The sequence below is a fragment of the Sparus aurata genome, chromosome 5 (genome assembly GCF_900880675.1).
Source record: "Sparus aurata chromosome 5, fSpaAur1.1, whole genome shotgun sequence".
In the NCBI taxonomy this organism is placed as follows: domain Eukaryota; kingdom Metazoa; phylum Chordata; class Actinopteri; order Spariformes; family Sparidae; genus Sparus; species Sparus aurata.
The window spans coordinates 1-27,045 of NC_044191.1; the positions used below are offsets into that span (position 1 = coordinate 1).

General features: G+C 49.7%; 1 protein-coding gene across 1 annotated transcript; it reads right to left on the reverse strand.

The window, feature by feature from the left end:
• Nucleotides 1–1,239: 1,239 nt before the first annotated feature.
• Nucleotides 1,240–27,045, reverse strand: LOC115581037 (proline-rich protein 2-like). The gene is made up of 7 exons (XM_030415854.1): nt 27,010–27,045; nt 26,297–26,479; nt 20,785–20,967; nt 15,022–15,204; nt 10,112–10,294; nt 4,296–4,526; nt 1,240–1,380 (listed from the first exon to the last, which is right to left on the reverse strand). Exons 1-7 carry the CDS (start codon nt 27,043–27,045, stop codon nt 1,240–1,242), a joined length of 1,140 nt encoding a protein of 379 aa, XP_030271714.1.

The following is a 27,045-nucleotide window of genomic DNA, read 5'->3' on the forward strand; positions in this document are numbered from 1 at the left end:
CTCATCCCTATTTCCTAACCCTAACCCTAACCTAACCCCTAACCTACCCTAACCCTAACCCTAACCCTAACCCTACCCTAACCCCCTAACCCCTAACCCTAAACCCTAACCCTACCCTAACCCTAACCCCTAACCCTAACCCTAACCTAACCCCCCTAACCCCTAACCCTAACCCTAAACTTAACCAGCTCCTTTCTTATGCCTAATCCCAACCAGTTTACTTTTCTGACATTTCTAATTTATAACCTGCCCTGTTTCCTAAACCCTAAAACTTAACCTCTTTCCTCCCTGTGCCTAACCCTAACCAATAGCCCCTCTCTCTTTTCTCTGTATCTACCCCCAAGCAGGGAAGGGCTTACAAAGTTGCATTAGATTTTTATTTTTCACAATTTTATTTTCACCATCTCAATTGTCACCGCTGGCGCCCCCTTGTGGCCACAGCATGATACTGGTCCTGACTGTGACTGTCAACATAGATGTACTGCAGTTAACTTATGGCTACATTTGTTTTGACAATTTAGTTTTCACAGATGGCGCCCTCTGCTGGCCACAGCATGGTATTAGGCGCATGCTCTTTTTTCTGTGTTTTTTACCCCGGCATACTACTGGGCTGGCCAGCCACCTCCCTTATGGTGCAAGAGACCAGATAAGGATTAAGAAGTACTTTTTTGTATTTGAATATAGCAAAATGTACCAGAATACATGTTACCAACACATGATTTACTCCTTAAAGAGTTCATGTATATAACAGTAAATTTACCAGCACTCATAAGCCTTTTTTCCACATTCACAGTCAGGGGGCGTGTTTACCCATAAGGCTCTGCACTACCTCACTCAGACCAGTGGGGGCTGACTTATCCCCCCTCTCCCTCCCCCCCTCCCATTCTTGCTATTTACCCAGAGTGCCTTTCACCCCTTCCTACACAGGGGGAGTGGCTGTCAACTGCAGTACCCTGCACCCTGACTAACACTCACAGCACTCAGAGTGACTAGGGCCTGCTTTGGCCATTGTTAAACAAAAAGAAAACAACCTGATAGGAGGAGTTTACCCCAGAGAGGACGTACTTCTTCACTTCTTCATTGGACTGCTGTTGGATTTGGACCTTCATTCCTGGTAATATTTTATTGCTTAAATGTTTTACATTTGTACATTTTCCTTTTCTTTTTGCCACTCTCTGTGTTGTGCGGTGTATGGAACCGGAGAGTTGGCTTTTTTCTTGGCCCTGAGTCCATTGGGGATCAAGGAGGCAGAGCATGTCTCTGCTGGCCTTGGTCCTCCATGCTCGGTGGTGGCCGGGAGGGCTCCGCTCTGGCGGGGCTTCTCCTGGTCATTGCTGGGGTGGACTTGGGGCTGGGAGGAAGCCGACTCTCTGGTCCTGCCTGCTCAACAACAGCTAAGAGATTGTGTGATTTGAAGGTGTGCTACAGGCCATTCTGGGTGATTAACAATGGAATTGTGCTGGTTGCTTTTGGGAGCCCCCCCCAAATCAATGCTTTAAATATCTGAAATGTCTAAAAATAGGCGCTCTAAACTATTTCTAAAAATGTAACTCTTCTAAAACACAAGCTTTTAAAAGACAAGTGGCTAGTGTAGTGTAGCACAGGAGGGACACACCCCGCAGCTGGCGTAACTGCGGCGGGACTTCCTTGGTGAGGGTGTCTTGTGGTAAGCCGTCGAAACACCCTGAGACCTCGAGGCGCACAACTGAAGATGTGTCCCAGTGATTACAGGCTTTGCACATCATCAATCGGAATTCCCCCAAGGGGTTTTTTCGCTGTTGGGGCATCGCGGGCCGACATACAGGCCCACGTTCCCTTAAATTCAGATAAAAGTGGAAATGTCTGTCCCGGTGTAGTGGGGCTATTCCTCCTGCCTTCCGTTATCATTGAGCTCTTCCTTGCACCCACCACATTCTCTCCTGGGGCTCTGCACATCAGACACATGCAGCCAGATCCCCCGTTACGGCTGTGTGTGCTCCCGGTGTCTGAGCTAATGGGAGGGATTCAGGTATAACAGGAGTGCCTGGAGGGCTCATGCTAGCTTGGGCGGAGGACTTGCACTAGTTCCCTGCACTGTTCAGAGTATTCCATTTGGGCGGTTCGTGACACGATGACACTTCCAAGCATTGTCCTAACTCACTGAGCGAGCGACACTTTGTCATTAGGGACTAATACTTTCCTACATAATCATAAAATCTCTAATGCTTTACCAGTGAGCACTGACTTTGCATGTCATCACTCGAAATTCCCCCTGGGTTTTTCGCTTTTGGAGCATCGCGGGCCGACATACAGGCCCACGTTCTCTTAAATTCAGACAACAGGTGGAAATGTCTGTCACGATGTCTGAGGGACCATTCCTGCTCCCTTTGGGATGACAGGCAGTGGTCTCCAGCATTGTTCAGAGTATTCCACTTGTGCCGTATCCTGCCATGATGACACCTCTGGCACTGTCTTGCTCACTGTCTTATTTGACAACTCCAATTGTCTGCAATGTGGTTTTTTGCCTTTACTGTTGCTGTGTTGTCTTCCTTTGTTTTGCCAGTCTTTGTAACCTTTTTTTTATATAGCCACACCTGTTGGTTATCCTAAACTTAACCACTCCCCTTCTGCATGCCTAATCCCAACCTTCTCCTCCCTTTTGAGCTTGACACCGACCACGCCTGAGCCAGGATTTTGTATTAGACTAATTTAAATAACTTTCAGCCACTGGCCTTTCTAGTGTGCTTTTGATTTTGACAGGTCACTGTGAATGCAGGGTCGCTCCATGCGTCCCCCCTCTCCACCTACTCTTCCTCTATCTGTTCTCCTCTCCTCTGTCATGGGTCATGCAAGCAAGTGGGCGGTGGGATGGGGACTAACTTGCGCCGGCCAGCGCCTTGCCTCTGTCTCTCTACACCAAACTATGTTGTCGTTGGGCAACATAGGGAGAGACTCTGAGTAATTCATTACTCCACCTAACCCTAACCCCCTAACCCTAACCCTAACCCCCCTACCCTAACCCTAACCCCTAACCCTAACCCTACCCTAACCCTAACCCTAACCCCCCCTAACCCATCCACCGTGTGTTACCCCTCCTCACCTTGTGACACGGCCCAAAGGACGTCCCCCTAATGGACCTGCGTGTTCTCCTCAGATGCCTGGCAGGGACAGACCATCCCCATACTAGCCTTTCTGCCCCTAGTGGACATATTTCTGTTTCTTCAACATTTTTCTCTTTTTCTGTTTTTTTCCTCTTTATAGTCTTTTACTCACCTACCTTACTTGTTCTTTTGCTTCTTCCTTTTATAAACCTCCCCTGTTATGTATCCTAAACCTAACCATCTCCTTTCTAATGCCTAACCCCAACCAGTTTACTTTCCTGACATTTCTAATTTATAACCTGCCCTGTTTCCTTAACCCTAAACTTAACCTCTTTCCTCCCTGTGCCTAACCCTAACCAATAGTCCCCTCTTTTTTCTGCATCTACCCCCAAGCAGGGACAGGGCTCACACAGTTGCATTAGATTTTTATTTTTATTTTTTTTCACTAATTTATTTTCATCATCTCCATGGTCACCGCTGGCGCCCCCTTGTGGCCACAGCATGATACTGGTCCTGACTGTGACTGTCACTATAGATGTACAGATGTGCTGCAGTTAACTTATGGCTACATTTGTTTTGACATTTTAGTTTTCACAGATGGCGCCCTCTGCTGGCCACAGCATGGTATTAGGCGCATGCTCTTTTTTCTGTGTTTTTTACCCCGGCATACTACTGGGCTGGCCAGCCACCTCCCTTATGGTGCAAGAGACCAGATAAGGATTAAGCAGTACTTTTTTGTCTGTGAATATAACAAAATGTACCAGAATACATGTTACCAACACATGATTTACTCCTTAAAGAGTTCATGTATATAACAGTAAATTTACCAGCACTCCTAAGCCTTTTTTCCACATTCACAGTCAGGGGGCGTGTTTACCCATAAGGCTCTGCACTGCCTCACTCAGACCAGTGGGGGCTGACTTATCCCCCCTCTCCCTCCCCCCTCCCATTCTTGCTATTTACCCAGAGTGCCTTTCACCCCTTCCTACACAGGGGGAGTGGCTGTCAACTGCAGTACCCTGCACCCTGACTAACACACAGAGCACTTATAGTGAGTAGGGCCTGCTTTGGCCATTGTTAAACAAAGAGAAACAACCTGATAGGAGGAGTTTACCCCAGAGAGGACGTACTTCTTCACTTCTTCATTGGACTGCTGTTGGATTTGGACCTTCATTCCTGGTAATATTTCATTGCTTAAATGTTTTAAATTTGTACATTTTCCTTTTCTTTTTGCCACTCTCTGTGTTGTGCGGTGTATGGAACCGGAGAGTTGGCTTTTTTCTTGGCCCTGAGTCCATTGGGGATCAAGGAGGCAGAGCATGTCTCTGCTGGCCTTGGTCCTCCATGCTCGGTGGTGGCCGGGAGGGCTCCGCTCTGGCGGGGCTTCTCCTGGTCATTGCTGGGGTGGACTTTGGGGCTGGGAGGAAGCCGGCTCTCTGGTCCTGCCTGCTAAACAACAGCTAAGAGATGGTGTGATTTGAAGGTGTGCTACAGGCCATTCTGGGTGATTAACAATGAAATTGTGCTGGTTGCTTTTGGGAGCCCCCCCAAATCAATGCTTTAAATATCTGAAATGTCTAAAAATAGGCGCTCTAAACTATTTCTAAAAATGTAACTCCTCTAAAAACAAAAGCTTTCAAAAAGACAAGTGGCTAGTGTAGTGTAGCACAGGAGGGACACACCCCGCAGCTGGCGTAACTGCGGCGGGACTTCCTTGGGTGAGGGTGTCTTGTGGTAAGCCGTCGAAACACCCTGAGACCTCGAGGCGCACAACTGAAGATGTGTCCCAGTGATTACAGGCTTTGCACATCATCAATCGAAATTCCCCAAGGGTTTTTTCGCTGTTGGGGCATCGCGGGCCGACACACAGGCCCACGTTCCCTTAAATTCAGACAAGATGGAGTACATGATTGCCACTGTGTAGTGGGGCTATTCCTCCTGCCTTCCGTTATCATTGAGCTCTTCCTTGCACCCACCACATTCTCTCCTGGGGCTTTGCACATCAGACGCATGCAGCCACATCCCCCGTTACGGCTGTGTGTGCTCCCGGTGTCTTAGCTGATGGGAGGGATTCAGGTATAACAGGAGTGCCTGGAGGGCTCATTTTAGCTTGGGCGGAGGACTTGCACTAGTTCCCTGCACTGTTCAGAGTACTCCATTAGGGCGGTTCGTGACATGATGACACTTCCAAGCATTGTCCTAACTCACTGAGCGAGCGACATTTTGTCATTAGGGACTAATATATTTCTACAGAATCATAAAATCTCCTATGCTTTACCAGTAAGCACTGACTTTGCATGTCATCACTCGAAATTCCCTGTGGGTTTTTCGCTTTTGGAGCATCGCGGGCCGACATACAGGCCCACGTTCTCTTAAATTCAGACAACAGGTGGAAATGTCTGTCACGATGTCTGAGGGGGCATTCCTGCTCCCTCTGGGATGACAGGCAGTGGTCTCCAGCATTGTTCAGAGTATTCCACTTGTGCCGTATCCTGCCATGATGACACCTCTGGCACTGTCTTGCTTACTGTCTTAATTGACACACTCCAAGTGTCTGCAATGTGGTTTATGCTTATAATGTTACTGTGCTGTTTTCCTGTGTTTTGCCAGTCTTCTTGGCCTTATATATGGCCACACCAGTTGCTTATCCTAAACTTAACCACTCCCCTTCTGCATGCCTAATCCCAACCTTCTCCTCCTTTCTTGAGCTTGACACCAAACATGCCTGAGCCAGCATTTTGTATAAGAATAATTAAAATAACTTTCAGCCACTGACCTTCTAGTGTGCTTTTGAATTTGACAGGTCACTGTGAATGGCGGGTCGCTCCACGCGTCTCCCCTCTCCACCTACTCTTCCTCTATCTGTTCTCCTCTCCTCTGTCACATGGTTCATGCAAGCAAGTGGGAAATGGGATGGGGACTAACATGCGTCGGCCTGTGCCATGCCGTTGTCTCTCTATTCCAAACTATGTTGTCGTTGGTCAACATAGGGGGAGGCTCTGAGTACTTTACCACTTCACCTAACCCTTGCCCGTGCCTCGGACCAGCTCCTCTCATTATCCCTACTATCTTGCTGCACGGCCATTTCATCCTCTTTGTAAACTTAATATCCTGATCGCATGGCAACTGTAGTGTGATCAGGAGTAGTCTGACCTCTACATGGGCTGGTGGTAACTCTATCCAGAACATGATAATTCCATGTATACAACGTATACTTTGAGGTCACAGTCTGGTGGCTACTGTAATCAGACTCACAGACTAAACATATCTTTGACATCACCTCTCGCTCCATTTTTATTACAGATACAGACTTTTTTAATAATAATATAACAGTAATATCTGTCTAGTTGTAAGGTACATATGCATCTTTTTGCACGGAGCTGAGCCTGGTGGGCATTTTTCCTACACCCTCCTCCACCCGGCCACTTATTTGCTCGGCTCGTTTACGTCAGCTCACTAACCCTCGCCTCCATTCCTTCCTCTTACACTGCCCCCTGCCAGGGCTCACCACAGCACCAAGTCAGCAACAGCTCCCTTTATCAGACCCGGGGGCTTCACAAGGAAGCCCACTGATATAGGAGGAGCGCTACGTTTGCTCTTCTCCTGTCCTTCATCACCTGCACCTGTTGTCGGCACACAGCTGCTTCCCCTGCTGCCTTCGCTCGACATGCGCTCCCCCTTCATCGCCGACGTCTCTTCGTACACGCCCACAGGATCCACACTCTCCCCATTTGAGGCCCCCCATACACTGCAATGTGCTTCCCGGCCACCAGGCGTCCCCCTTCGTCGCACCCTCACATGGCCCACAGGAGGAACACTTCAGCAGCAGCCTCCTGTATCAGTATCTGCGGCTTAACAAGTACGCTCACTGATATAGGAGGAGCGCTAAGCTGGTTCCCCTACTATCCTTCATCACCTGCACCCAATGACAGCATACAGCTGTTCCCCCTGCAGCCCCTAAACACTGCATGCGCTGCCTCTGCACCGTTCGCATCTCCTCTCCTCCCTTAATAATAAAACAGACACAATCCCGGCCACTAGGCTGCCCCCTTTGTCGCCCCCTCACATGGCCAACAGGAGGAACACTTCATCAGCAGCTTCCTTTATCAGTATCTGCGGCTTAACAAGTCCGCTCACTGATATAGGAGGAGCGCGAAGCTGGTTCCCCTATTGTCCTTCATCACCTGTAGCAGATGTTAACACACATCTCCTCCCCTGCAGCCCTAAAACTACATGCGCTCCCTCTTCATCACCTGTGTCTCTTCGTACACGCCCACAGGATCCACACTCTCCCCATTTGAGGCCCCTCACACACTGCAATGCGCTTCCCAGCCACTAAACGTCCCCCTTCGTCGCCCCCCCACATGGCCAACAGGAGGAACACTTCATCAGCAGCTTCCCTTATCAGCATCTGCGGCTTAACAAGTACGCTCACTGATATGGGAGGAGCGCGAAGCTGGTTCCCCTATTGTCCTTCATCACCTGTAGCAGATGTTAACACACATCTCCTCCCCTGCAGCCCTAAAACTACATGCGCTCCCTCTTCATCACCTGTGTCTCTTCGTACACGCCCTCAGGATCCACACTCTCCCCATTTGAGGCCCCTCACACACTGCAATGCGCTTCCCGGCCACTAAACGTCCCCCTTCGTCGCCCCCCCCACATGGCCAACAGGAGGAACACTTCATCAGCAGCTTCCCTTATCAGTATCTGCGGCTTAACAAGTACGCTCACTGATATGGGAGGAGCGCGAATCTGCTTCCCCTACTGTCCTTCATCACCTGCAGCCAATGTTAGTACACAACTGCTCCCCCTGCAGCCCTAAATCTACACGCCCAAAGGGATCTCCACTCCTCCCTTAGGCCCCTCACACACTGCAATGCGCTTCCCAGCCACTAAACGTCCCCCTTCGTCGCCCCCCCACATGGCCAACAGGAGGAACACTTCATCAGCAGCTTCCCTTATCAGTATCTGCGGCTTAACAAGTACGCTCACTGATATGGGAGGAGCGCGAAGCTGGTTCCCCTATTGTCCTTCATCACCTGTAGCAGATGTTAACACACATCTCCTCCCCTGCAGCCCTAAAACTACATGCGCTCCCTCTTCATCACCTGTGTCTCTTCGTACACGCCCACAGGATCCACACTCTCCCCATTTGAGGCCCCTCACACACTGCAATGCGCTTCCCAGCCACTAAACGTCCCCCTTCGTCGCCCCCCCACATGGCCAACAGGAGGAACACTTCATCAGCAGCTTCCCTTATCAGTATCTGCGGCTTAACAAGTACGCTCACTGATATGGGAGGAGCGCGAATCTGCTTCCCCTACTGTCCTTCATCACCTGCAGCCAATGTTAGTACACAGCTGCTCCCCCTGCAGCCCCTAAATCTACACGCCCAAATAGATCTCCACCCCTCCCTTAACTGAAAGACTAAACCCGACCACTAGGCGTCCCCCCTCATCACCTCCTCACAGGACACACGGGAGGAACACTTCAGCGACAGCTTCCCTTATCAGTATCTGCAGCTTAACAAGTATGCTCACTGATGGAGGAGGAGCGCTAAGCTGTTTCCCCTACTGTCCTTCATTACCTGCAGCCACTGTTAGTACACAGCTGCTCCCCCTGCAGCCCTAAAACTGCAGGTGCTCCCTCTGCATCGCCCATGTCTCCCCTTACACGCCCAAAACCATCTCCACTCCTCCCTTCTGCGGCCCCTTCTGCACACCTGTGTGCTTCCCATCCACCGTGTGTTACCCCTCCTCACCTTGTGACACGACCCAAAGGACGTCCCCCTAATGGACCTGCGTGTTCTCCTCAGATGCCTGGCAGGGGACAGACCATCCCCATACTAGCCTTTCTGCCCCTAGTGGACATATTTCTGTTTCTTCAACATTTTTCTCTTTTTCTGTTTTTTTTCCTCTTTATAGTCTTTTACTCACCTACCTTACTTGTTCTTTTGCTTCTTCCTTTTATAAACCTCCCCTGTTATGTATCCTAAACTTAACCATCTCCTTTCTAATGCCTAACCACAACCAGTTTACTTTCCTGACATTTCTAATTTATAACCTGCCCTGTTTCCTTAACCCTAAACTTAACCTCTTTCCTCCCTGTGCCTAACCCTAACCAATAGTCCCCTCTTTTTTCTGCATCTACCCCCAAGCAGGGACAGGGCTCACACAGTTGCATTAGATTTTTATTTTTATTTTTTTCACTAATTTATTTTCATCATCTCCATTGTCACCGCTGGCGCCCCCTTGTGGCCACAGCATGATACTGGTCCTGACTGTGACTGTCACTATAGATGTACAGATGTACTGCAGTTAACTTATGGCTACATTTGTTTTGACAATTTAGTTTTCACAGATGGCGCCCTCTGCTGGCCACAGCATGGTATTAGGCGCATGCTCTTTTTTCTGTGTTTTTTACCCCGGCATACTACTGGGCTGGCCAGCCACCTCCCTTATGGTGCAAGAGACCAGATAAGGATTAAGAAGTACTTTTTTGTCTGTGAATATAACAAAATGTACCAGAATACATGTTACCAACACATGATTTACTCCTTAAAGAGTTCATGTATATAACAGTAAATTTACCAGCACTCATAAGCCTTTTTTCCACATTCACAGTCAGGGGGCGTGTTTACCCATAAGGCTCTGCACTGCCTCACTCAGACCAGTGGGGGCTGACTTATCCCCCCTCTCCCTCCCCCCTCCCATTCTTGCTATTTACCCAGAGTGCCTTTCACCCCTTCCTACACAGGGGGAGTGGCTGTCAACTGCAGTAACTTGCACCCTGACTAACACACAGAGCACTTATAGTGAGTAGGGCCTGCTTTGGCCATTGTTAAACAAAAAGAAAACAACCTGATAGGAGGAGTTTACCCCAGAGAGGACGTACTTCTTCACTTCTTCATTGGACTGCTGTTGGATTTGGACCTTCATTCCTGGTAATATTTCATTGCTTACATGTTTTAAATTTGTACATTTTTCTTTTTCTTTTTGCCACTCTCTGTGTTGAGCGGTGTATGGAACCGGAGAGTTGGCTTTTTTCTTGGCCCTGGGTCCATTGGGGATCAAGGAGGCAGAGCATGTCTCTGCTGGCCTTGGTCCTCCATGCTCGGTGGTGGCCGGGAGGGCTCCGCTCTGGCGGGGCTTCTCCTGGTCATTGCTGGGGTGGACTTTGGGGCTGGGAGGAAGCCGGCTCTCTGGTCCTGCCTGCTAAACAACAGCTAAGAGATGGTGTGATTTGAAGGTGTGCTACAGGCCATTCTGGGTGATTAACAATGAAATTGTGCTGGTTGCTTTTGGGAGCCCCCCCAAATCAATGCTTTAAATAGCTGAAATGTCTAAAAATAGGCGCTCTAAACTATTTCTAAAAATGTAACTCCTCTAAAAACAAAAGCTTTTAAAAGACAAGTGGCTAGTGTAGTGTAGCACAGGAGGGACACACCCCGCAGCTGGCGTAACTGCGGCGGGACTTCCTTGGGTGAGGGTGTCTTGTGGTAAGCCGTCGAAACACCCTGAGACCTCGAGGCGCACAACTGAAGATGTGTCCCAGTGATTACAGGCTTTGCACATCATCAATCGAAATTCCCCAAGGGTTTTTTCGCTGTTGGGGCATCGCGGGCCGACACACAGGCCCACGTTCCCTTAAATTCAGACAAGATGGAGTACATGATTGCCACTGTGTAGTGGGGCTATTCCTCCTGCCTTCCGTTATCATTGAGCTCTTCCTTGCACCCACCACATTCTCTCCTGGGGCTTTGCACATCAGACGCATGCAGCCACATCCCCCGTTACGGCTGTGTGTGCTCCCGGTGTCTTAGCTGATGGGAGGGATTCAGGTATAACAGGAGTGCCTGGAGGGCTCATTTTAGCTTGGGCGGAGGACTTGCACTAGTTCCCTGCACTGTTCAGAGTACTCCATTAGGGCGGTTCGTGACATGATGACACTTCCAAGCATTGTCCTAACTCACTGAGCGAGCGACATTTTGTCATTAGGGACTAATATATTTCTACAGAATCATAAAATCTCCTATGCTTTACCAGTAAGCACTGACTTTGCATGTCATCACTCGAAATTCCCTGTGGGTTTTTCGCTTTTGGAGCATCGCGGGCCGACATACAGGCCCACGTTCTCTTAAATTCAGACAACAGGTGGAAATGTCTGTCACGATGTCTGAGGGGGCATTCCTGCTCCCTCTGGGATGACAGGCAGTGGTCTCCAGCATTGTTCAGAGTATTCCACTTGTGCTGTATCCTGCCATGATGACACCTCTGGCACTGTCTTGCTTACTGTCTTAATTGACACACTCCAAGTGTCTGCAATGTGGTTTTTGCTTATGATGTTACTGTGCGGTTTTCCTGTGTTTTGCCAGTCTTCTTGGCCTTATATATGGCCACACCAGTTGCTTATCCTAAACTTAACCACTCCCCTTCTGCATGCCTAATCCCAACCTTCTCCTCCTTTCTTGAGCTTGACACCAAACATGCCTGAGCCAGCATTTTGTATAAGAATAATTAAAATAACTTTCAGCCACTGACCTTCTAGTGTGCTTTTGAATTTGACAGGTCACTGTGAATGGCGGGTCGCTCCACGCGTCTCCCCTCTCCACCTACTCTTCCTCTATCTGTTCTCCTCTCCTCTGTCACATGGTTCATGCAAGCAAGTGGGAAATGGGATGGGGACTAACATGCGTCGGCCTGTGCCATGCCGTTGTCTCTCTATTCCAAACTATGTTGTCGTTGGTCAACATAGGGGGAGGCTCTGAGTACTTTACCACTTCACCTAACCCTTGCCCGTGCCTCGGACCAGCTCCTCTCATTATCCCTACTATCTTGCTGCACGGCCATTTCATCCTCTTTGTAAACTTAATATCCTGATCGCATGGCAACTGTAGTGTGATCAGGAGTAGTCTGACCTCTGCATGGGCTGGTGGTAACTCTATCCAGAACATGATAATTCCATGTATACAACGTATACTTTGAGGTCACAGTCTGGTGGCTACTGTAATCAGACTCCCAGACTAAACATATCTTTGACATCACCTCTCGCTCCATTTTTATTACAGATACAGACTTTTTTAATAATAATATAACAGTAATATCTGTCTAGTTGTAAGGTACATATGCATCTTTTTGCACGGAGCTGAGCCTGGTGAGAATTTTTCCTACACCCTCCTCCACCCGGCCACTTATTTGCTCGGCTCGTTTACGTCAGCTCACTAACCCTCGCCTCCATTCCTTCCTCTTACACTGCCCCCTGCCAGGGCTCACCACAGCACCAAGTCAGCAACAGCTCCCTTTATCAGACCCGGGGGCTTCACAAGGAAGCCCACTGATATAGGAGGAGCGCTACGTTTGCTCTTCTCCTGTCCTTCATCACCTGCACCTGTTGTCGGCACACAGCTGCTTCCCCTGCTGCCTTCGCTCGACATGCGCTCCCCCTTCATCGCCGACGTCTCTTCGTACACGCCCACAGGATCCACACTCTCCCCATTTGAGGCCCCCCATACACTGCAATGTGCTTCCCGGCCACCAGGCGTCCCCCTTCGTCGCACCCTCACATGGCCCACAGGAGGAACACTTCAGCAGCAGCCTCCTGTATCAGTATCTGCGGCTTAACAAGTACGCTCACTGATATAGGAGGAGCGCTAAGCTGGTTCCCCTACTATCCTTCATCACCTGCACCCAATGACAGCATACAGCTGTTCCCCCTGCAGCCCCTAAACACTGCATGCGCTGCCTCTGCACCGTTCGCATCTCCTCTCCTCCCTTAATAATAAAACAGACACAATCCCGGCCACTAGGCTGCCCCTCTTTGTCGCCCCCTCACATGGCCAACAGGAGGAACACTTCATCAGCAGCTTCCCTTATCAGTATCTGCGGCTTAACAAGTACGCTCACTGATATAGGAGGAGCGCGAAGCTGGTTCCCCTATTGTCCTTCATCACCTGTAGCAGATGTTAACACACATCTCCTCCCCTGCAGCCCTAAAACTACATGCGCTCCCTCTTCATCACCTGTGTCTCTTCGTACACGCCCACAGGATCCACACTCTCCCCATTTGAGGCCCCTCACACACTGCAATGCGCTTCCCAGCCACTAAACGTCCCCCTTCGTCGCCCCCCCCACATGGCCAACAGGAGGAACACTTCATCAGCAGCTTCCCTTACCAGTATCTGCGGCTTAACAAGTACGCTCACTGATATAGGAGGAACGCTAAGCTGGTTCCCCTACTGTCCTTCATCACCTGCAGCTAATGTCAGCACACAGCTGCTCCCCCTGCACCCCCAAATCTACACGCCCAAATAGATCTCCACCCCTCCCTTAACTGAAAGACTAAACCCGACCACTAGGAGTCCCCCCTCATCACCTCCTCACAGGACACACGGGAGGAACACTTCAGCGACAGCTTCCCTTATCAGTATCTGCAGCTTAACAAGTATGCTCACTGATGGAGGAGGAGCGCTAAGCTGTTTCCCCTACTGTCCTTCATTACCTGCAGCCACTGTTAGTACACAGCTGCTCCCCCTGCAGCCCTAAAACTGCAGGTGCTCCCTCTGCATCGCCCATGTCTCCCCTTACACGCCCAAAACCATCTCCACTCCTCCCTTCTGCGGCCCCTTCTGCACACCTGTGTGCTTCCCATCCACCGTGTGTTACCCCTCCTCACCTTGTGACACGACCCAAAGGACGTCCCCCTAATGGACCTGCGTGTTCTCCTCATATGCCTGGCAGGGGACAGACCATCCCCATACTAGCCTTTCTGCCCCTAGTGGACATATTTCTGTTTCTTCAACATTTTTCTCTTTTTCTGTTTTTTTTCCTCTTTATAGTCTTTTACTCACCTACCTTACTTGTTCTTTTGCTTCTTCCTTTTATAAACCTCCCCTGTTATGTATCCTAAACTTAACCATCTCCTTTCTAATGCCTAACCCCAACCAGTTTACTTTCCTGACATTTCTAATTTATAACCTGCCCTGTTTCCTTAACCCTAAACTTAACCTCTTTCCTCCCTGTGCCTAACCCTAACCAATAGTCCCCTCTTTTTTCTGCATCTACCCCCAAGCAGGGACAGGGCTCACACAGTTGCATTAGATTTTTATTTTTATTTTTTTCACTAATTTATTTTCATCATCTCCATTGTCACCGCTGGCGCCCCCTTGTGGCCACAGCATGATACTGGTCCTGACTGTGACTGTCACTATAGATGTACAGATGTACTGCAGTTAACTTATGGCTACATTTGTTTTGACAATTTAGTTTTCACAGATGGCGCCCTCTGCTGGCCACAGCATGGTATTAGGCGCATGCTCTTTTTTCTGTGTTTTTTACCCCGGCATACTACTGGGCTGGCCAGCCACCTCCCTTATGGTGCAAGAGACCAGATAAGGATTAAGAAGTACTTTTTTGTCTGTGAATATAACAAAATGTACCAGAATACATGTTACCAACACATGATTTACTCCTTAAAGAGTTCATGTATATAACAGTAAATTTACCAGCACTCCTAAGCCTTTTTTCCACATTCACAGTCAGGGGGCGTGTTTACCCATAAGGCTCTGCACTGCCTCACTCAGACCAGTGGGGGCTGACTTATCCCCCCTCTCCCTCCCCCCTCCCATTCTTGCTATTTACCCAGAGTGCCTTTCACCCCTTCCTACACAGGGGGAGTGGCTGTCAACTGCAGTAACTTGCACCCTGACTAACACACAGAGCACTTATAGTGACTAGGGCCTGCTTTGGCCATTGTTAAACAAAAAGAAAACAACCTGATAGGAGGAGTTTACCCCAGAGAGGACGTACTTCTTCACTTCTTCATTGGACTGCTGTTGGATTTGGACCTTCATTCCTGGTAATATTTCATTGCTTACATGTTTTAAATTTGTACATTTTTCTTTTTCTTTTTGCCACTCTCTGTGTTGAGCGGTGTATGGAACCGGAGAGTTGGCTTTTTTCTTGGCCCTGGGTCCATTGGGGATCAAGGAGGCAGAGCATGTCTCTGCTGGCCTTGGTCCTCCATGCTCGGTGGTGGCCGGGAGGGCTCCGCTCTGGCGGGGCTTCTCCTGGTCATTGCTGGGGTGGACTTTGGGGCTGGGAGGAAGCCGGCTCTCTGGTCCTGCCTGCTAAACAACAGCTAAGAGATGGTGTGATTTGAAGGTGTGCTACAGGCCATTCTGGGTGATTAACAATGAAATTGTGCTGGTTGCTTTTGGGAGCCCCCCCAAATCAATGCTTTAAATAGCTGAAATGTCTAAAAATAGGCGCTCTAAACTATTTCTAAAAATGTAACTCCTCTAAAAACAAAAGCTTTTAAAAGACAAGTGGCTAGTGTAGTGTAGCACAGGAGGGACACACCCCGCAGCTGGCGTAACTGCGGCGGGACTTCCTTGGGTGAGGGTGTCTTGTGGTAAGCCGTCGAAACACCCTGAGACCTCGAGGCGCACAACTGAAGATGTGTCCCAGTGATTACAGGCTTTGCACATCATCAATCGAAATTCCCCAAGGGTTTTTTCGCTGTTGGGGCATCGCGGGCCGACACACAGGCCCACGTTCCCTTAAATTCAGACAAGATGGAGTACATGATTGCCACTGTGTAGTGGGGCTATTCCTCCTGCCTTCCGTTATCATTGAGCTCTTCCTTGCACCCACCACATTCTCTCCTGGGGCTTTGCACATCAGACGCATGCAGCCACATCCCCCGTTACGGCTGTGTGTGCTCCCGGTGTCTTAGCTGATGGGAGGGATTCAGGTATAACAGGAGTGCCTGGAGGGCTCATTTTAGCTTGGGCGGAGGACTTGCACTAGTTCCCTGCACTGTTCAGAGTACTCCATTAGGGCGGTTCGTGACATGATGACACTTCCAAGCATTGTCCTAACTCACTGAGCGAGCGACATTTTGTCATTAGGGACTAATATATTTCTACAGAATCATAAAATCTCCTATGCTTTACCAGTAAGCACTGACTTTGCATGTCATCACTCGAAATTCCCTGTGGGTTTTTCGCTTTTGGAGCTTCGCGGGCCGACATACAGGCCCACGTTCTCTTAAATTCAGACAACAGGTGGAAATGTCTGTCACGATGTCTGAAGGGCATTCCTGCTCCCTCTGGGATGACAGGCAGTGGTCTCCAGCATTGTTCAGAGTATTCCACTTGTGCCGTATCCTGCCATGATGACACCTCTGGCACTGTCTTGCTTACTGTCTTAATTGACACACTCCAAGTGTCTGCAATGTGGTTTTTGCTTATGATGTTACTGTGCTGTTTTCCTGTGTTTTGCCAGTCTTCTTGGCCTTATATATGGCCACACCAGTTGCTTATCCTAAACTTAACCACTCCCCTTCTGCATGCCTAATCCCAACCTTCTCCTCCTTTCTTGAGCTTGACACCAAACATGCCTGAGCCAGCATTTTGTATAAGAATAATTACAATAACTTTCAGCCACTGACCTTCTAGTGTGCTTTTGAATTTGACAGGTCACTGTGAATGGCAAGTCGCTCCACGCGTCTCCCCTCTCCACCTACTCTTCCTCTATCTGTTCTCCTCTCCTCTGTCACATGGTTCATGCAAGCAAGTGGGAAATGGGATGGGGACTAACATGCGTCGGCCTGTGCCATGCCGTTGTCTCTCTATTCCAAACTATGTTGTCGTTGGTCAACATAGGGGGAGGCTCTGAGTACTTTACCACTTCACCTAACCCTTGCCCGTGCCTCGGACCAGCTCCTCTCATTATCCCTACTATCTTGCTGCACGGCCATTTCATCCTCTTTGTAAACTTAATATCCTGATCGCATGGCAACTGTAGTGTGATCAGGAGTAGTCTGACCTCTACATGGGCTGGTGGTAACTCTATCCAGAACATGATAATTCCATGTATACAACGTATACTTTGAGGTCACAGTCTGGTGGCTACTGTAATCAGACTCCCAGACTAAACATATCTTTGACATCACCTCTCGCTCCATTTTTATTACAGATACAGACTTTTTTAATAATAATATAACAGTAATATCTGTCTAGTTGTAAGGTACATATGCATCTTTTTGCACGGAGCTGAGCCTGGTGAGCATTTTTCCTACACCCTCCTCCACCCGGCCACTTATTTGCTCGGCTCGTTTACGTCAGCTCACTAACCCTCGCCTCCATTCCTTCCTCTTACACTGCCCCCTGCCAGAGCTCACCACAGCACCAAGTCAGCAACAGCTCCCTTTATCAGACCCGGGGGCTTCACAAGGAAGCCCACTGATATAGGAGGAGCGCTACGTTTGCTCTTCTCCTGTCCTTCATCACCTGCACCTGTTGTCGGCACACAGCTGCTTCCCCTGCTGCCTTCGCTCGACATGCGCTCCCCCTTCATCGCCGACGTCTCTTCGTACACGCCCACAGGATCCACACTCTCCCCATTTGAGGCCCCCCATACACTGCAATGTGCTTCCCGGCCACCAGGCGTCCCCCTTCGTCGCACCCTCACATGGCCCACAGGAGGAACACTTCAGCAGCAGCCTCCTGTATCAGTATCTGCGGCTTAACAAGTACGCTCACTGATATAGGAGGAGCGCTAAGCTGGTTCCCCTACTATCCTTCATCACCTGCACCCAATGACAGCATACAGCTGTTCCCCCTGCAGCCCCTAAACACTGCATGCGCTGCCTCTGCACCGTTCGCATCTCCTCTCCTCCCTTAATAATAAAACAGACACAATCCCGGCCACTAGGCTGCCCCCTTTGTCGCCCCCTCACATGGCCAACAGGAGGAACACTTCATCAGCAGCTTCCTTTATCAGTATCTGCGGCTTAACAAGTCCGCTCACTGATATAGGAGGAGCGCGAAGCTGGTTCCCCTATTGTCCTTCATCACCTGTAGCAGATGTTAACACACATCTCCTCCCCTGCAGACCTAAAACTACATGCGCTCCCTCTTCATCACCTGTGTCTCTTCGTACACGCCCACAGGATCCACACTCTCCCCATTTGAGGCCCCCCATACACTGCAATGTGCTTCCCGGCCACCAGGCGTCCCCCTTCGTCGCACCCTCACATGGCCCACAGGAGGAACACTTCAGCAGCAGCCTCCTGTATCAGTATCTGCGGCTTAACAAGTACGCTCACTGATATAGGAGGAGCGCTAAGCTGGTTCCCCTACTATCCTTCATCACCTGCACCCAATGACAGCATACAGCTGTTCCCCCTGCAGCCCCTAAACACTGCATGTGCTGCCTCTGCACCGTTCGCATCTCCTCTCCTCCCTTAATAATAAAACAGACACAATCCCGGCCACTAGGCTGCCCCCTTTGTCGCCCCCTCACATGGCCAACAGGAGGAACACTTCATCAGCAGCTTCCTTTATCAGTATCTGCGGCTTAACAAGTCCGCTCACTGATATAGGAGGAGCGCGAAGCTGGTTCCCCTATTGTCCTTCATCACCTGTAGCAGATGTTAACACACATCTCCTCCCCTGCAGCCCTAAAACTACATGCGCTCCCTCTTCATCACCTGTGTCTCTTCGTACACGCCCACAGGATCCACACTCTCCCCATTTGAGGCCCCTCACGCACTGCAATGCGCTTCCCAGCCACTAAACGTCCCCCTTCGTCGCCCCCCCCACATGGCCGACAGGAGGAACACTTCATCAGCAGCTTCCCTTATCAGTATCTGCGGCTTAACAAGTACGCTCACTGATATGGGAGGAGCGCGAAGCTGGTTCCCCTATTGTCCTTCATCACCTGTAGCAGATGTTAACACACATCTCCTCCCCTGCAGCCCTAAAACTACATGCGCTCCCTCTTCATCACCTGTGTCTCTTCGTACACGCCCACAGGATCCACACTCTCCCCATTTGAGGCCCCTCACACACTGCAATGTGCTTCCCAGCCACTAAACGTCCCCCTTCGTCGCCCCCCCACATGGCCAACAGGAGGAACACTTCATCAGCTGCTTCCCTTATCAGTATCTGCGGCTTAACAAGTACGCTCACTGATATGGGAGGAGCGCGAATCTGCTTCCCCTACTGTCCTTCATCACCTGCAGCCAATGTTAGTACACAACTGCTCCCCCTGCAGCCCTAAATCTACACGCCCAAAGGGATCTCCACTCCTCCCTTAACTGAAAGACTAAACCCGACCACTAGGCGTCCCCCCTCATCACCTCCTCACAGGACACACGGGAGGAACACTTCAGCGACAGCTTCCCTTATCAGTATCTGCAGCTTAACAAGTATGCTCACTGATGGAGGAGGAGCGCTAAGCTGTTTCCCCTACTGTCCTTCATTACCTGCAGCCACTGTTAGTACACAGCTGCTCCCCCTGCAGCCCTAAAACTGCAGGTGCTCCCTCTGCATCGCCCATGTCTCCCCTTACACGCCCAAAACCATCTCCACTCCTCCCTTCTGCGGCCCCTTCTGCACACCTGTGTGCTTCCCATCCACCGTGTGTTGCCCCTCCTCACCTCGTGACACGACCCAAAGGACGCCCCCTTAATGGACCTGCGTGTTCTCCTCATATGCCTGGCAGGGGACAGACCATCCCCATACTAGCCTTTCTGCCCCTAGTGGACATATTTCTGTTTCTTCAACATTTTTCTCTTTTTCTGTTTTTTTCCTCTTTATAGTCTTTACTCACCTACCTTACTTGTTCTTTTGCTTCTTCCTTTCATAACCCTCCCCTGTTATGTATCCTAAACTTAACCATCTCCTTTCTAATGCCTAACCCCAACCAGTTTACTTTCCTGACATTTCTAATTTATAACCTGCCCTGTTTCCTTAACCCTAAACTTAACCTCTTTCCTCCCTGTGCCGAACCCTAACCAATAGTCCCCTCTTTTTTCTGCATCTACCCCCAAGCAGGGACAGGGCTCACACAGTTGCATTAGATTTTTATTTTTTTCACAAATTTATTTTCATCATCTCCATTGTCACCGCTGGCGCCCCCTTGTGGCCACAGCATGATACTGGTCCTGACTGTGACTGTCACTATAGATGTACAGATGTACTGCAGTTAACTTATGGCTACATTTGTTTTGACAATTTAGTTTTCACAGATGGCGCCCTCTGCTGGCCACAGCATGGTATTAGGTGCATGCTATTTTTTCTGTGTTTTTTACCCCGGCATACTACTGGGCTGGCCAGCCACCTCCCTTATGGTGCAAGAGACCAGATAAGGATTAAGAAGTACTTTTTTGTATTTGAATATAGCAAAATGTACCAGAATACATGTTACCAACACATGATTTACTCCTTAAAGAGTTCATGTATATAACAGTAAATTTACCAGCACTCATAAGCCTTTTTTCCACATTCACAGTCAGGGGGCGTGTTTACCCATAAGGCTCTGCACTGCCTCACTCAGACCAGTGGGGGCTGACTTATCCCCCCTACTCCCTCCCCCCTCCCATTCTTGCTATTTACCCAGAGTGCCTTTCACCCCTTCCTACACAGGGGGAGTGGCTGTCAACTGCAGTACCCTGCACCCTGACTAACATACAGAGCACTTACAGTGACTAGGGCCTGCTTTGGCCATTGTTAAACAAAAAGAAAACAAACAACCTGATAGGAGGAGTTTACCCCAGAGAGGACGTACTTCTTCACTTCTTCATTGGACTGCTGTTGGATTTGGACCTTCATTCCTGGTAATATTTCATTGCTTAAATGTTTTTAATTTGTACATTTTTCTTTTTGCCACTCTCTGTGTTGAGCGGTGTATGGAACCGGAGAGTTGGCTTTTTTCTTGGCCCTGAGTCCATTGGGGATCAAGGAGGCAGAGCATGTCTCTGCTGGCCTTGGTCCTCCATGCTCAGTGGTGGCCGGGAGGGCTCCGCTCTGGCGGGGCTTCTCCTGGTCATTGCTGGGGTGGACTTTGGGGCTGGGAGGAAGCCGGCTCTCTGGTCCTGCCTGCTAAACAACAGCTAAGGGACTGTGTGATTTGAAGGTGTGCTACAGGCCATTCTGGGTGATTAACAATGAAATTGTGCTGGTTGCTTTTGGGAGCCCCCCCAAATCAATGCTTTAAATATCTGAAATGTCTAAAAATAGGCGCTCTAAACTATTTCTAAAAATGTAACTCCTCTACAAACAAAAGCTTTTAAAAGACAAGTGGCTAGTGTAGTGTAGCACAGGAGGGACACACCCCGCAGCTGGCGTAACTGCGGCGGGACTTCCTTGGGTGAGGGTGTCTTGTGGTAAGCCGTCGAAACACCCTGAGACCTCGAGGCGCACAACTGAAGATGTGTCCCAGTGATTACAGGCTTTGCACATCATCAATCGAAATTCCCCAAGGGTTTTTTCGCTGTTGGGGCATCGCGGGCCGACACACAGGCCCACGTTCCCTTAAATTCAGACAAGATGGAGTACATGATTGCCACTGTGTAGTGGGGCTATTCCTCCTGCCTTCCGTTATCATTGAGCTCTTCCTTGCACCCACCACATTCTCTCCTGGGGCTTTGCTCATCAGACGCATGCAGCCACATCCCCCGTTACGGCTGTGTGTGCTCCCGGTGTCTTAGCTGATGGGAGGGATTCAGGTATAACAGGAGTGCCTGGAGGGCTCATTTTAGCTTGGGCGGAGGACTTGCACTAGTTCCCTGCACTGTTCAGAGTACTCCATTAGGGCGGTTCGTGACATGATGACACTTCCAAGCATTGTCCTAACTCACTGAGCGAGTGACACTTTGTCATTAGGGACTAATATCTTTCTACATACTCATAAAATCTCCTATGCTTTACCAGTAAGCACTGACTTTGCATGTCATCACTCGAAATTCCCTGTGGGTTTTTCGCTTTTGGAGCATCGCGGGCCGACATACAGGCCCACGTTCTCTTAAATTCAGACAACAGGTGGAAATGTCTGTCACGATGTCTGAGGGGGCATTCCTGCTCCCTCTGGGATGACAGGCAGTGGTCTCCAGCATTGTTCAGAGTATTCCACTTGTGCTGTATCCTGCCATGATGACACCTCTGGCACTGTCTTGCTTACTGTCTTAATTGACACACTCCAAGTGTCTGCAATGTTGTTTTTGCTTTTGGTGTTACTGTGCTGTTTTCCTGTGTTTTGCCAGTCTTCTTGGCCTTATATATGGCCACACCAGTTGCTTATCCTAAACTTAACCACTCCCCTTCTGCATGCCTAATCCCAACCTTCTCCTCCTTTCTTGAGCTTGACACCAAACATGCCTGAGCCAGCATTTTGTATAAGAATAATTACAATAACTTTCAGCCACTGACCTTCTAGTGTGCTTTTGAATTTGACAGGTCACTGTGAATGGCAAGTCGCTCCACGCGTCTCCCCTCTCCACCTACTCTTCCTCTATCTGTTCTCCTCTCCTCTGTCACATGGTTCATGCAAGCAAGTGGGAAATGGGATGGGGACTAACATGCGTCGGCCTGTGCCATGCCGTTGTCTCTCTATTCCAAACTATGTTGTCGTTGGTCAACATAGGGGGAGGCTCTGAGTACTTTACCACTTCACCTAACCCTTGCCCGTGCCTCGGACCAGCTCCTCTCATTATCCCTACTATCTTGCTGCACGGCCATTTCATCCTCTTTGTAAACTTAATATCCTGATCGCATGGCAACTGTAGTGTGATCAGGAGTAGTCTGACCTCTACATGGGCTGGTGGTAACTCTATCCAGAACATGATAATTCCATGTATACAACGTATACTTTGAGGTCACAGTCTGGTGGCTACTGTAATCAGACTCCCAGACTAAACATATCTTTGACATCACCTCTCGCTCCATTTTTATTACAGATACAGACTTTTTTAATAATAATATAACAGTAATATCTGTCTAGTTGTAAGGTACATATGCATCTTTTTGCACGGAGCTGAGCCTGGTGAGCATTTTTCCTACACCCTCCTCCACCCGGCCACTTATTTGCTCGGCTCGTTTACGTCAGCTCACTAACCCTCGCCTCCATTCCTTCCTCTTACACTGCCCCCTGCCAGGGCTCACCACAGCACCAAGTCAGCAACAGCTCCCTTTATCAGACCCGGGGGCTTCACAAGGAAGCCCACTGATATAGGAGGAGCGCTACGTTTGCTCTTCTCCTGTCCTTCATCACCTGCACCTGTTGTCGGCACACAGCTGCTTCCCCTGCTGCCTTCGCTCGACATGCGCTCCCCCTTCATCGCCGACGTCTCTTCGTACACGCCCACAGGATCCACACTCTCCCCATTTGAGGCCCCCCATACACTGCAATGTGCTTCCCGGCCACCAGGCGTCCCCCTTCGTCGCACCCTCACATGGCCCACAGGAGGAACACTTCAGCAGCAGCCTCCTGTATCAGTATCTGCGGCTTAACAAGTACGCTCACTGATATAGGAGGAGCGCTAAGCTGGTTCCCCTACTATCCTTCATCACCTGCACCCAATGACAGCATACAGCTGTTCCCCCTGCAGCCCCTAAACACTGCATGCGCTGCCTCTGCACCGTTCGCATCTCCTCTCCTCCCTTAATAATAAAACAGACACAATCCCGGCCACTAGGCTGCCCCCTTTGTCGCCCCCTCACATGGCCAACAGGAGGAACACTTCATCAGCAGCTTCCTTTATCAGTATCTGCGGCTTAACAAGTCCGCTCACTGATATAGGAGGAGCGCGAAGCTGGTTCCCCTATTGTCCTTCATCACCTGTAGCAGATGTTAACACACATCTCCTCCCCTGCAGCCCTAAAACTACATGCGCTCCCTCTTCATCACCTGTGTCTCTTCGTACACGCCCACAGGATCCACACTCTCCCCATTTGAGGCCCCTCACACACTGCAATGCGCTTCCCAGCCACTAAACGTCCCCCTTCGTCGCCCCCCCACATGGCCAACAGGAGGAACACTTCATCAGCAGCTTCCCTTATCAGCTATCTGCGGCTTAACAAGTACGCTCACTGATATGGGAGGAGCGCGAAGCTGGTTCCCCTATTGTCCTTCATCACCTGTAGCAGATGTTAACACACATCTCCTCCCCTGCAGCCCTAAAACTACATGCGCTCCCTCTTCATCACCTGTGTCTCATTCGTACACGCCCACAGGATCCACACTCTCCCCATTTGAGGCCCCTCACACACTGCAATGCGCTTCCCAGCCACTAAACGTCCCCCTTCGTCGCCCCCCCCCACATGGCCAACAGGAGGAACACTTCATCAGCAGCTTCCCTTATCAGTATCTGCGGCTTAACAAGTACGCTCACTGATATGGGAGGAGCGCGAAGCTGGTTCCCCTATTGTCCTTCATCACCTGTAGCAGATGTTAACACACATCTCCTCCCCTGCAGCCCTAAAACTACATGCGCTCCCTCTTCATCACCTGTGTCTCTTCGTACACGCCCACAGGATCCACACTCTCCCCATTTGAGGCCCCTCACACACTGCAATGCGCTTCCCAGCCACTAAACGTCCCCCTTCGTCGCCCCCCCCCACATGGCCAACAGGAGGAACACTTCATCAGCAGCTTCCCTTATCAGTATCTGCGGCTTAACAAGTACGCTCACTGATATGGGAGGAGCGCGAATCTGCTTCCCCTACTGTCCTTCATCACCTGCAGCCAATGTTAGTACACAACTGCTCCCCCTGCAGCCCCTAAATCTACACGCCCAAAGGGATCTCCACTCCTCCCTTAACTGAAAGACTAAACCCGACCACTAGGCGTCCCCCCTCATCACCTCCTCACAGGACACACGGGAGGAACACTTCAGCGACAGCTTCCCTTATCAGTATCTGCAGCTTAACAAGTATGCTCACTGATGGAGGAGGAGCGCTAAGCTGTTTCCCCTACTGTCCTTCATTACCTGCAGCCACTGTTAGTACACAGCTGCTCCCCCTGCAGCCCTAAAACTGCAGGTGCTCCCTCTGCATCGCCCATGTCTCCCCTTACACGCCCAAAACCATCTCCACTCCTCCCTTCTGCGGCCCCTTCTGCACACCTGTGTGCTTCCCATCCACCGTGTGTTACCCCTCCTCACCTTGTGACACGGCCCAAAGGACGTCCCCCTAATGGACCTGCGTGTTCTCCTCAGATGCCTGGCAGGGGACAGACCATCCCCATACTAGCCTTTCTGCCCCTAGTGGACATATTTCTGTTTCTTCAACATTTTTCTCTTTTTCTGTTTTTTTTCCTCTTTATAGTCTTTTACTCACCTACCTTACTTGTTCTTTTGCTTCTTCCTTTTATAAACCTCCCCTGTTATGTATCCTAAACCTAACCATCTCCTTTCTAATGCCTAACCCCAACCAGTTTACTTTCCTGACATTTCTAATTTATAACCTGCCCTGTTTCCTTAACCCTAAACTTAACCTCTTTCCTCCCTGTGCCTAACCCTAACCAATAGTCCCCTCTTTTTTCTGCATCTACCCCCAAGCAGGGACAGGGCTCACACAGTTGCATTAGATTTTTATTTTTATTTTTTTCACTAATTTATTTTCATCATCTCCATTGTCACCGCTGGCGCCCCCTTGTGGCCACAGCATGATACTGGTCCTGACTGTGACTGTCACTATAGATGTACAGATGTACTGCAGTTAACTTATGGCTACATTTGTTTTGACAATTTAGTTTTCACAGATGGCGCCCTCTGCTGGACACAGCATGGTATTAGGCGCATGCTCTTTTTTCTGTGTTTTTTACCCCGGCATACTACTGGGCTGGCCAAGCCACCTCCCTTATGGTGCAAGAGACCAGATAAGGATTAAGAAGTACTTTTTTGTCTGTGAATATAACAAAATGTACCAGAATACATGTTACCAACACATGATTTACTCCTTAAAGAGTTCATGTATATAACAGTAAATTTACCAGCACTCCTAAGCCTTTTTTCCACATTCACAGTCAGGGGGCGTGTTTACCCATAAGGCTCTGCACTGCCTCACTCAGACCAGTGGGGGCTGACTTATCCCCCCTCTCCCTCCCCCCTCCCATTCTTGCTATTTACCCAGAGTGCCTTTCACCCCTTCCTACACAGGGGGAGTGGCTGTCAACTGCAGTAACTTGCACCCTGACTAACACACAGAGCACTTATATTGACTAGGGCCTGCTTTGGCCGTTGTTAAACAAAAAGAAAACAACCTGATAGGAGGAGTTTACCCCAGAGAGGACGTACTTCTTCACTTCTTCATTGGACTGCTGTTGGATTTGGACCTTCATTCCTGGTAATATTTCATTGCTTACATGTTTTAAATTTGTACATTTTTCTTTTTCTTTTTGCCACTCTCTGTGTTGAGCGGTGTATGGAACCGGAGAGTTGGCTTTTTTCTTGGCCCTGGGTCCATTGGGGATCAAGGAGGCAGAGCATGTCTCTGCTGGCCTTGGTCCTCCATGCTCGGTGGTGGCCGGGAGGGCTCCGCTCTGGCGGGGCTTCTCCTGGTCATTGCTGGGGTGGACTTTGGGGCTGGGAGGAAGCCGGCTCTCTGGTCCTGCCTGCTAAACAACAGCTAAGAGATGGTGTGATTTGAAGGTGTGCTACAGGCCATTCTGGGTGATTAACAATGAAATTGTGCTGGTTGCTTTTGGGAGCCCCCCCAAATCAATGCTTTAAATAGCTGAAATGTCTAAAAATAGGCGCTCTAAACTATTTCTAAAAATGTAACTCTTCTCAAAACAAAAGCTTTCAAAAAGACAAGTGGCTAGTGTAGTGTAGCACAGGAGGGACACACCCCGCAGCTGGCGTAACTGCGGCGGGACTTCCTTGGGTGAGGGTGTCTTGTGGTAAGCCGTCGAAACACCCTGAGACCTCGAGGCGCACAACTGAAGATGTGTCCCAGTGATTACAGGCTTTGCACATCATCAATCGAAATTCCCCAAGGGTTTTTTCGCTGTTGGGGCATCGCGGGCCGACACACAGGCCCACGTTCCCTTAAATTCAGACAAGATGGAGTACATGATTGCCACTGTGTAGTGGGGCTATTCCTCCTGCCTTCCGTTATCATTGAGCTCTTCCTTGCACCCACCACATTCTCTCCTGGGGCTTTGCTCATCAGACGCAT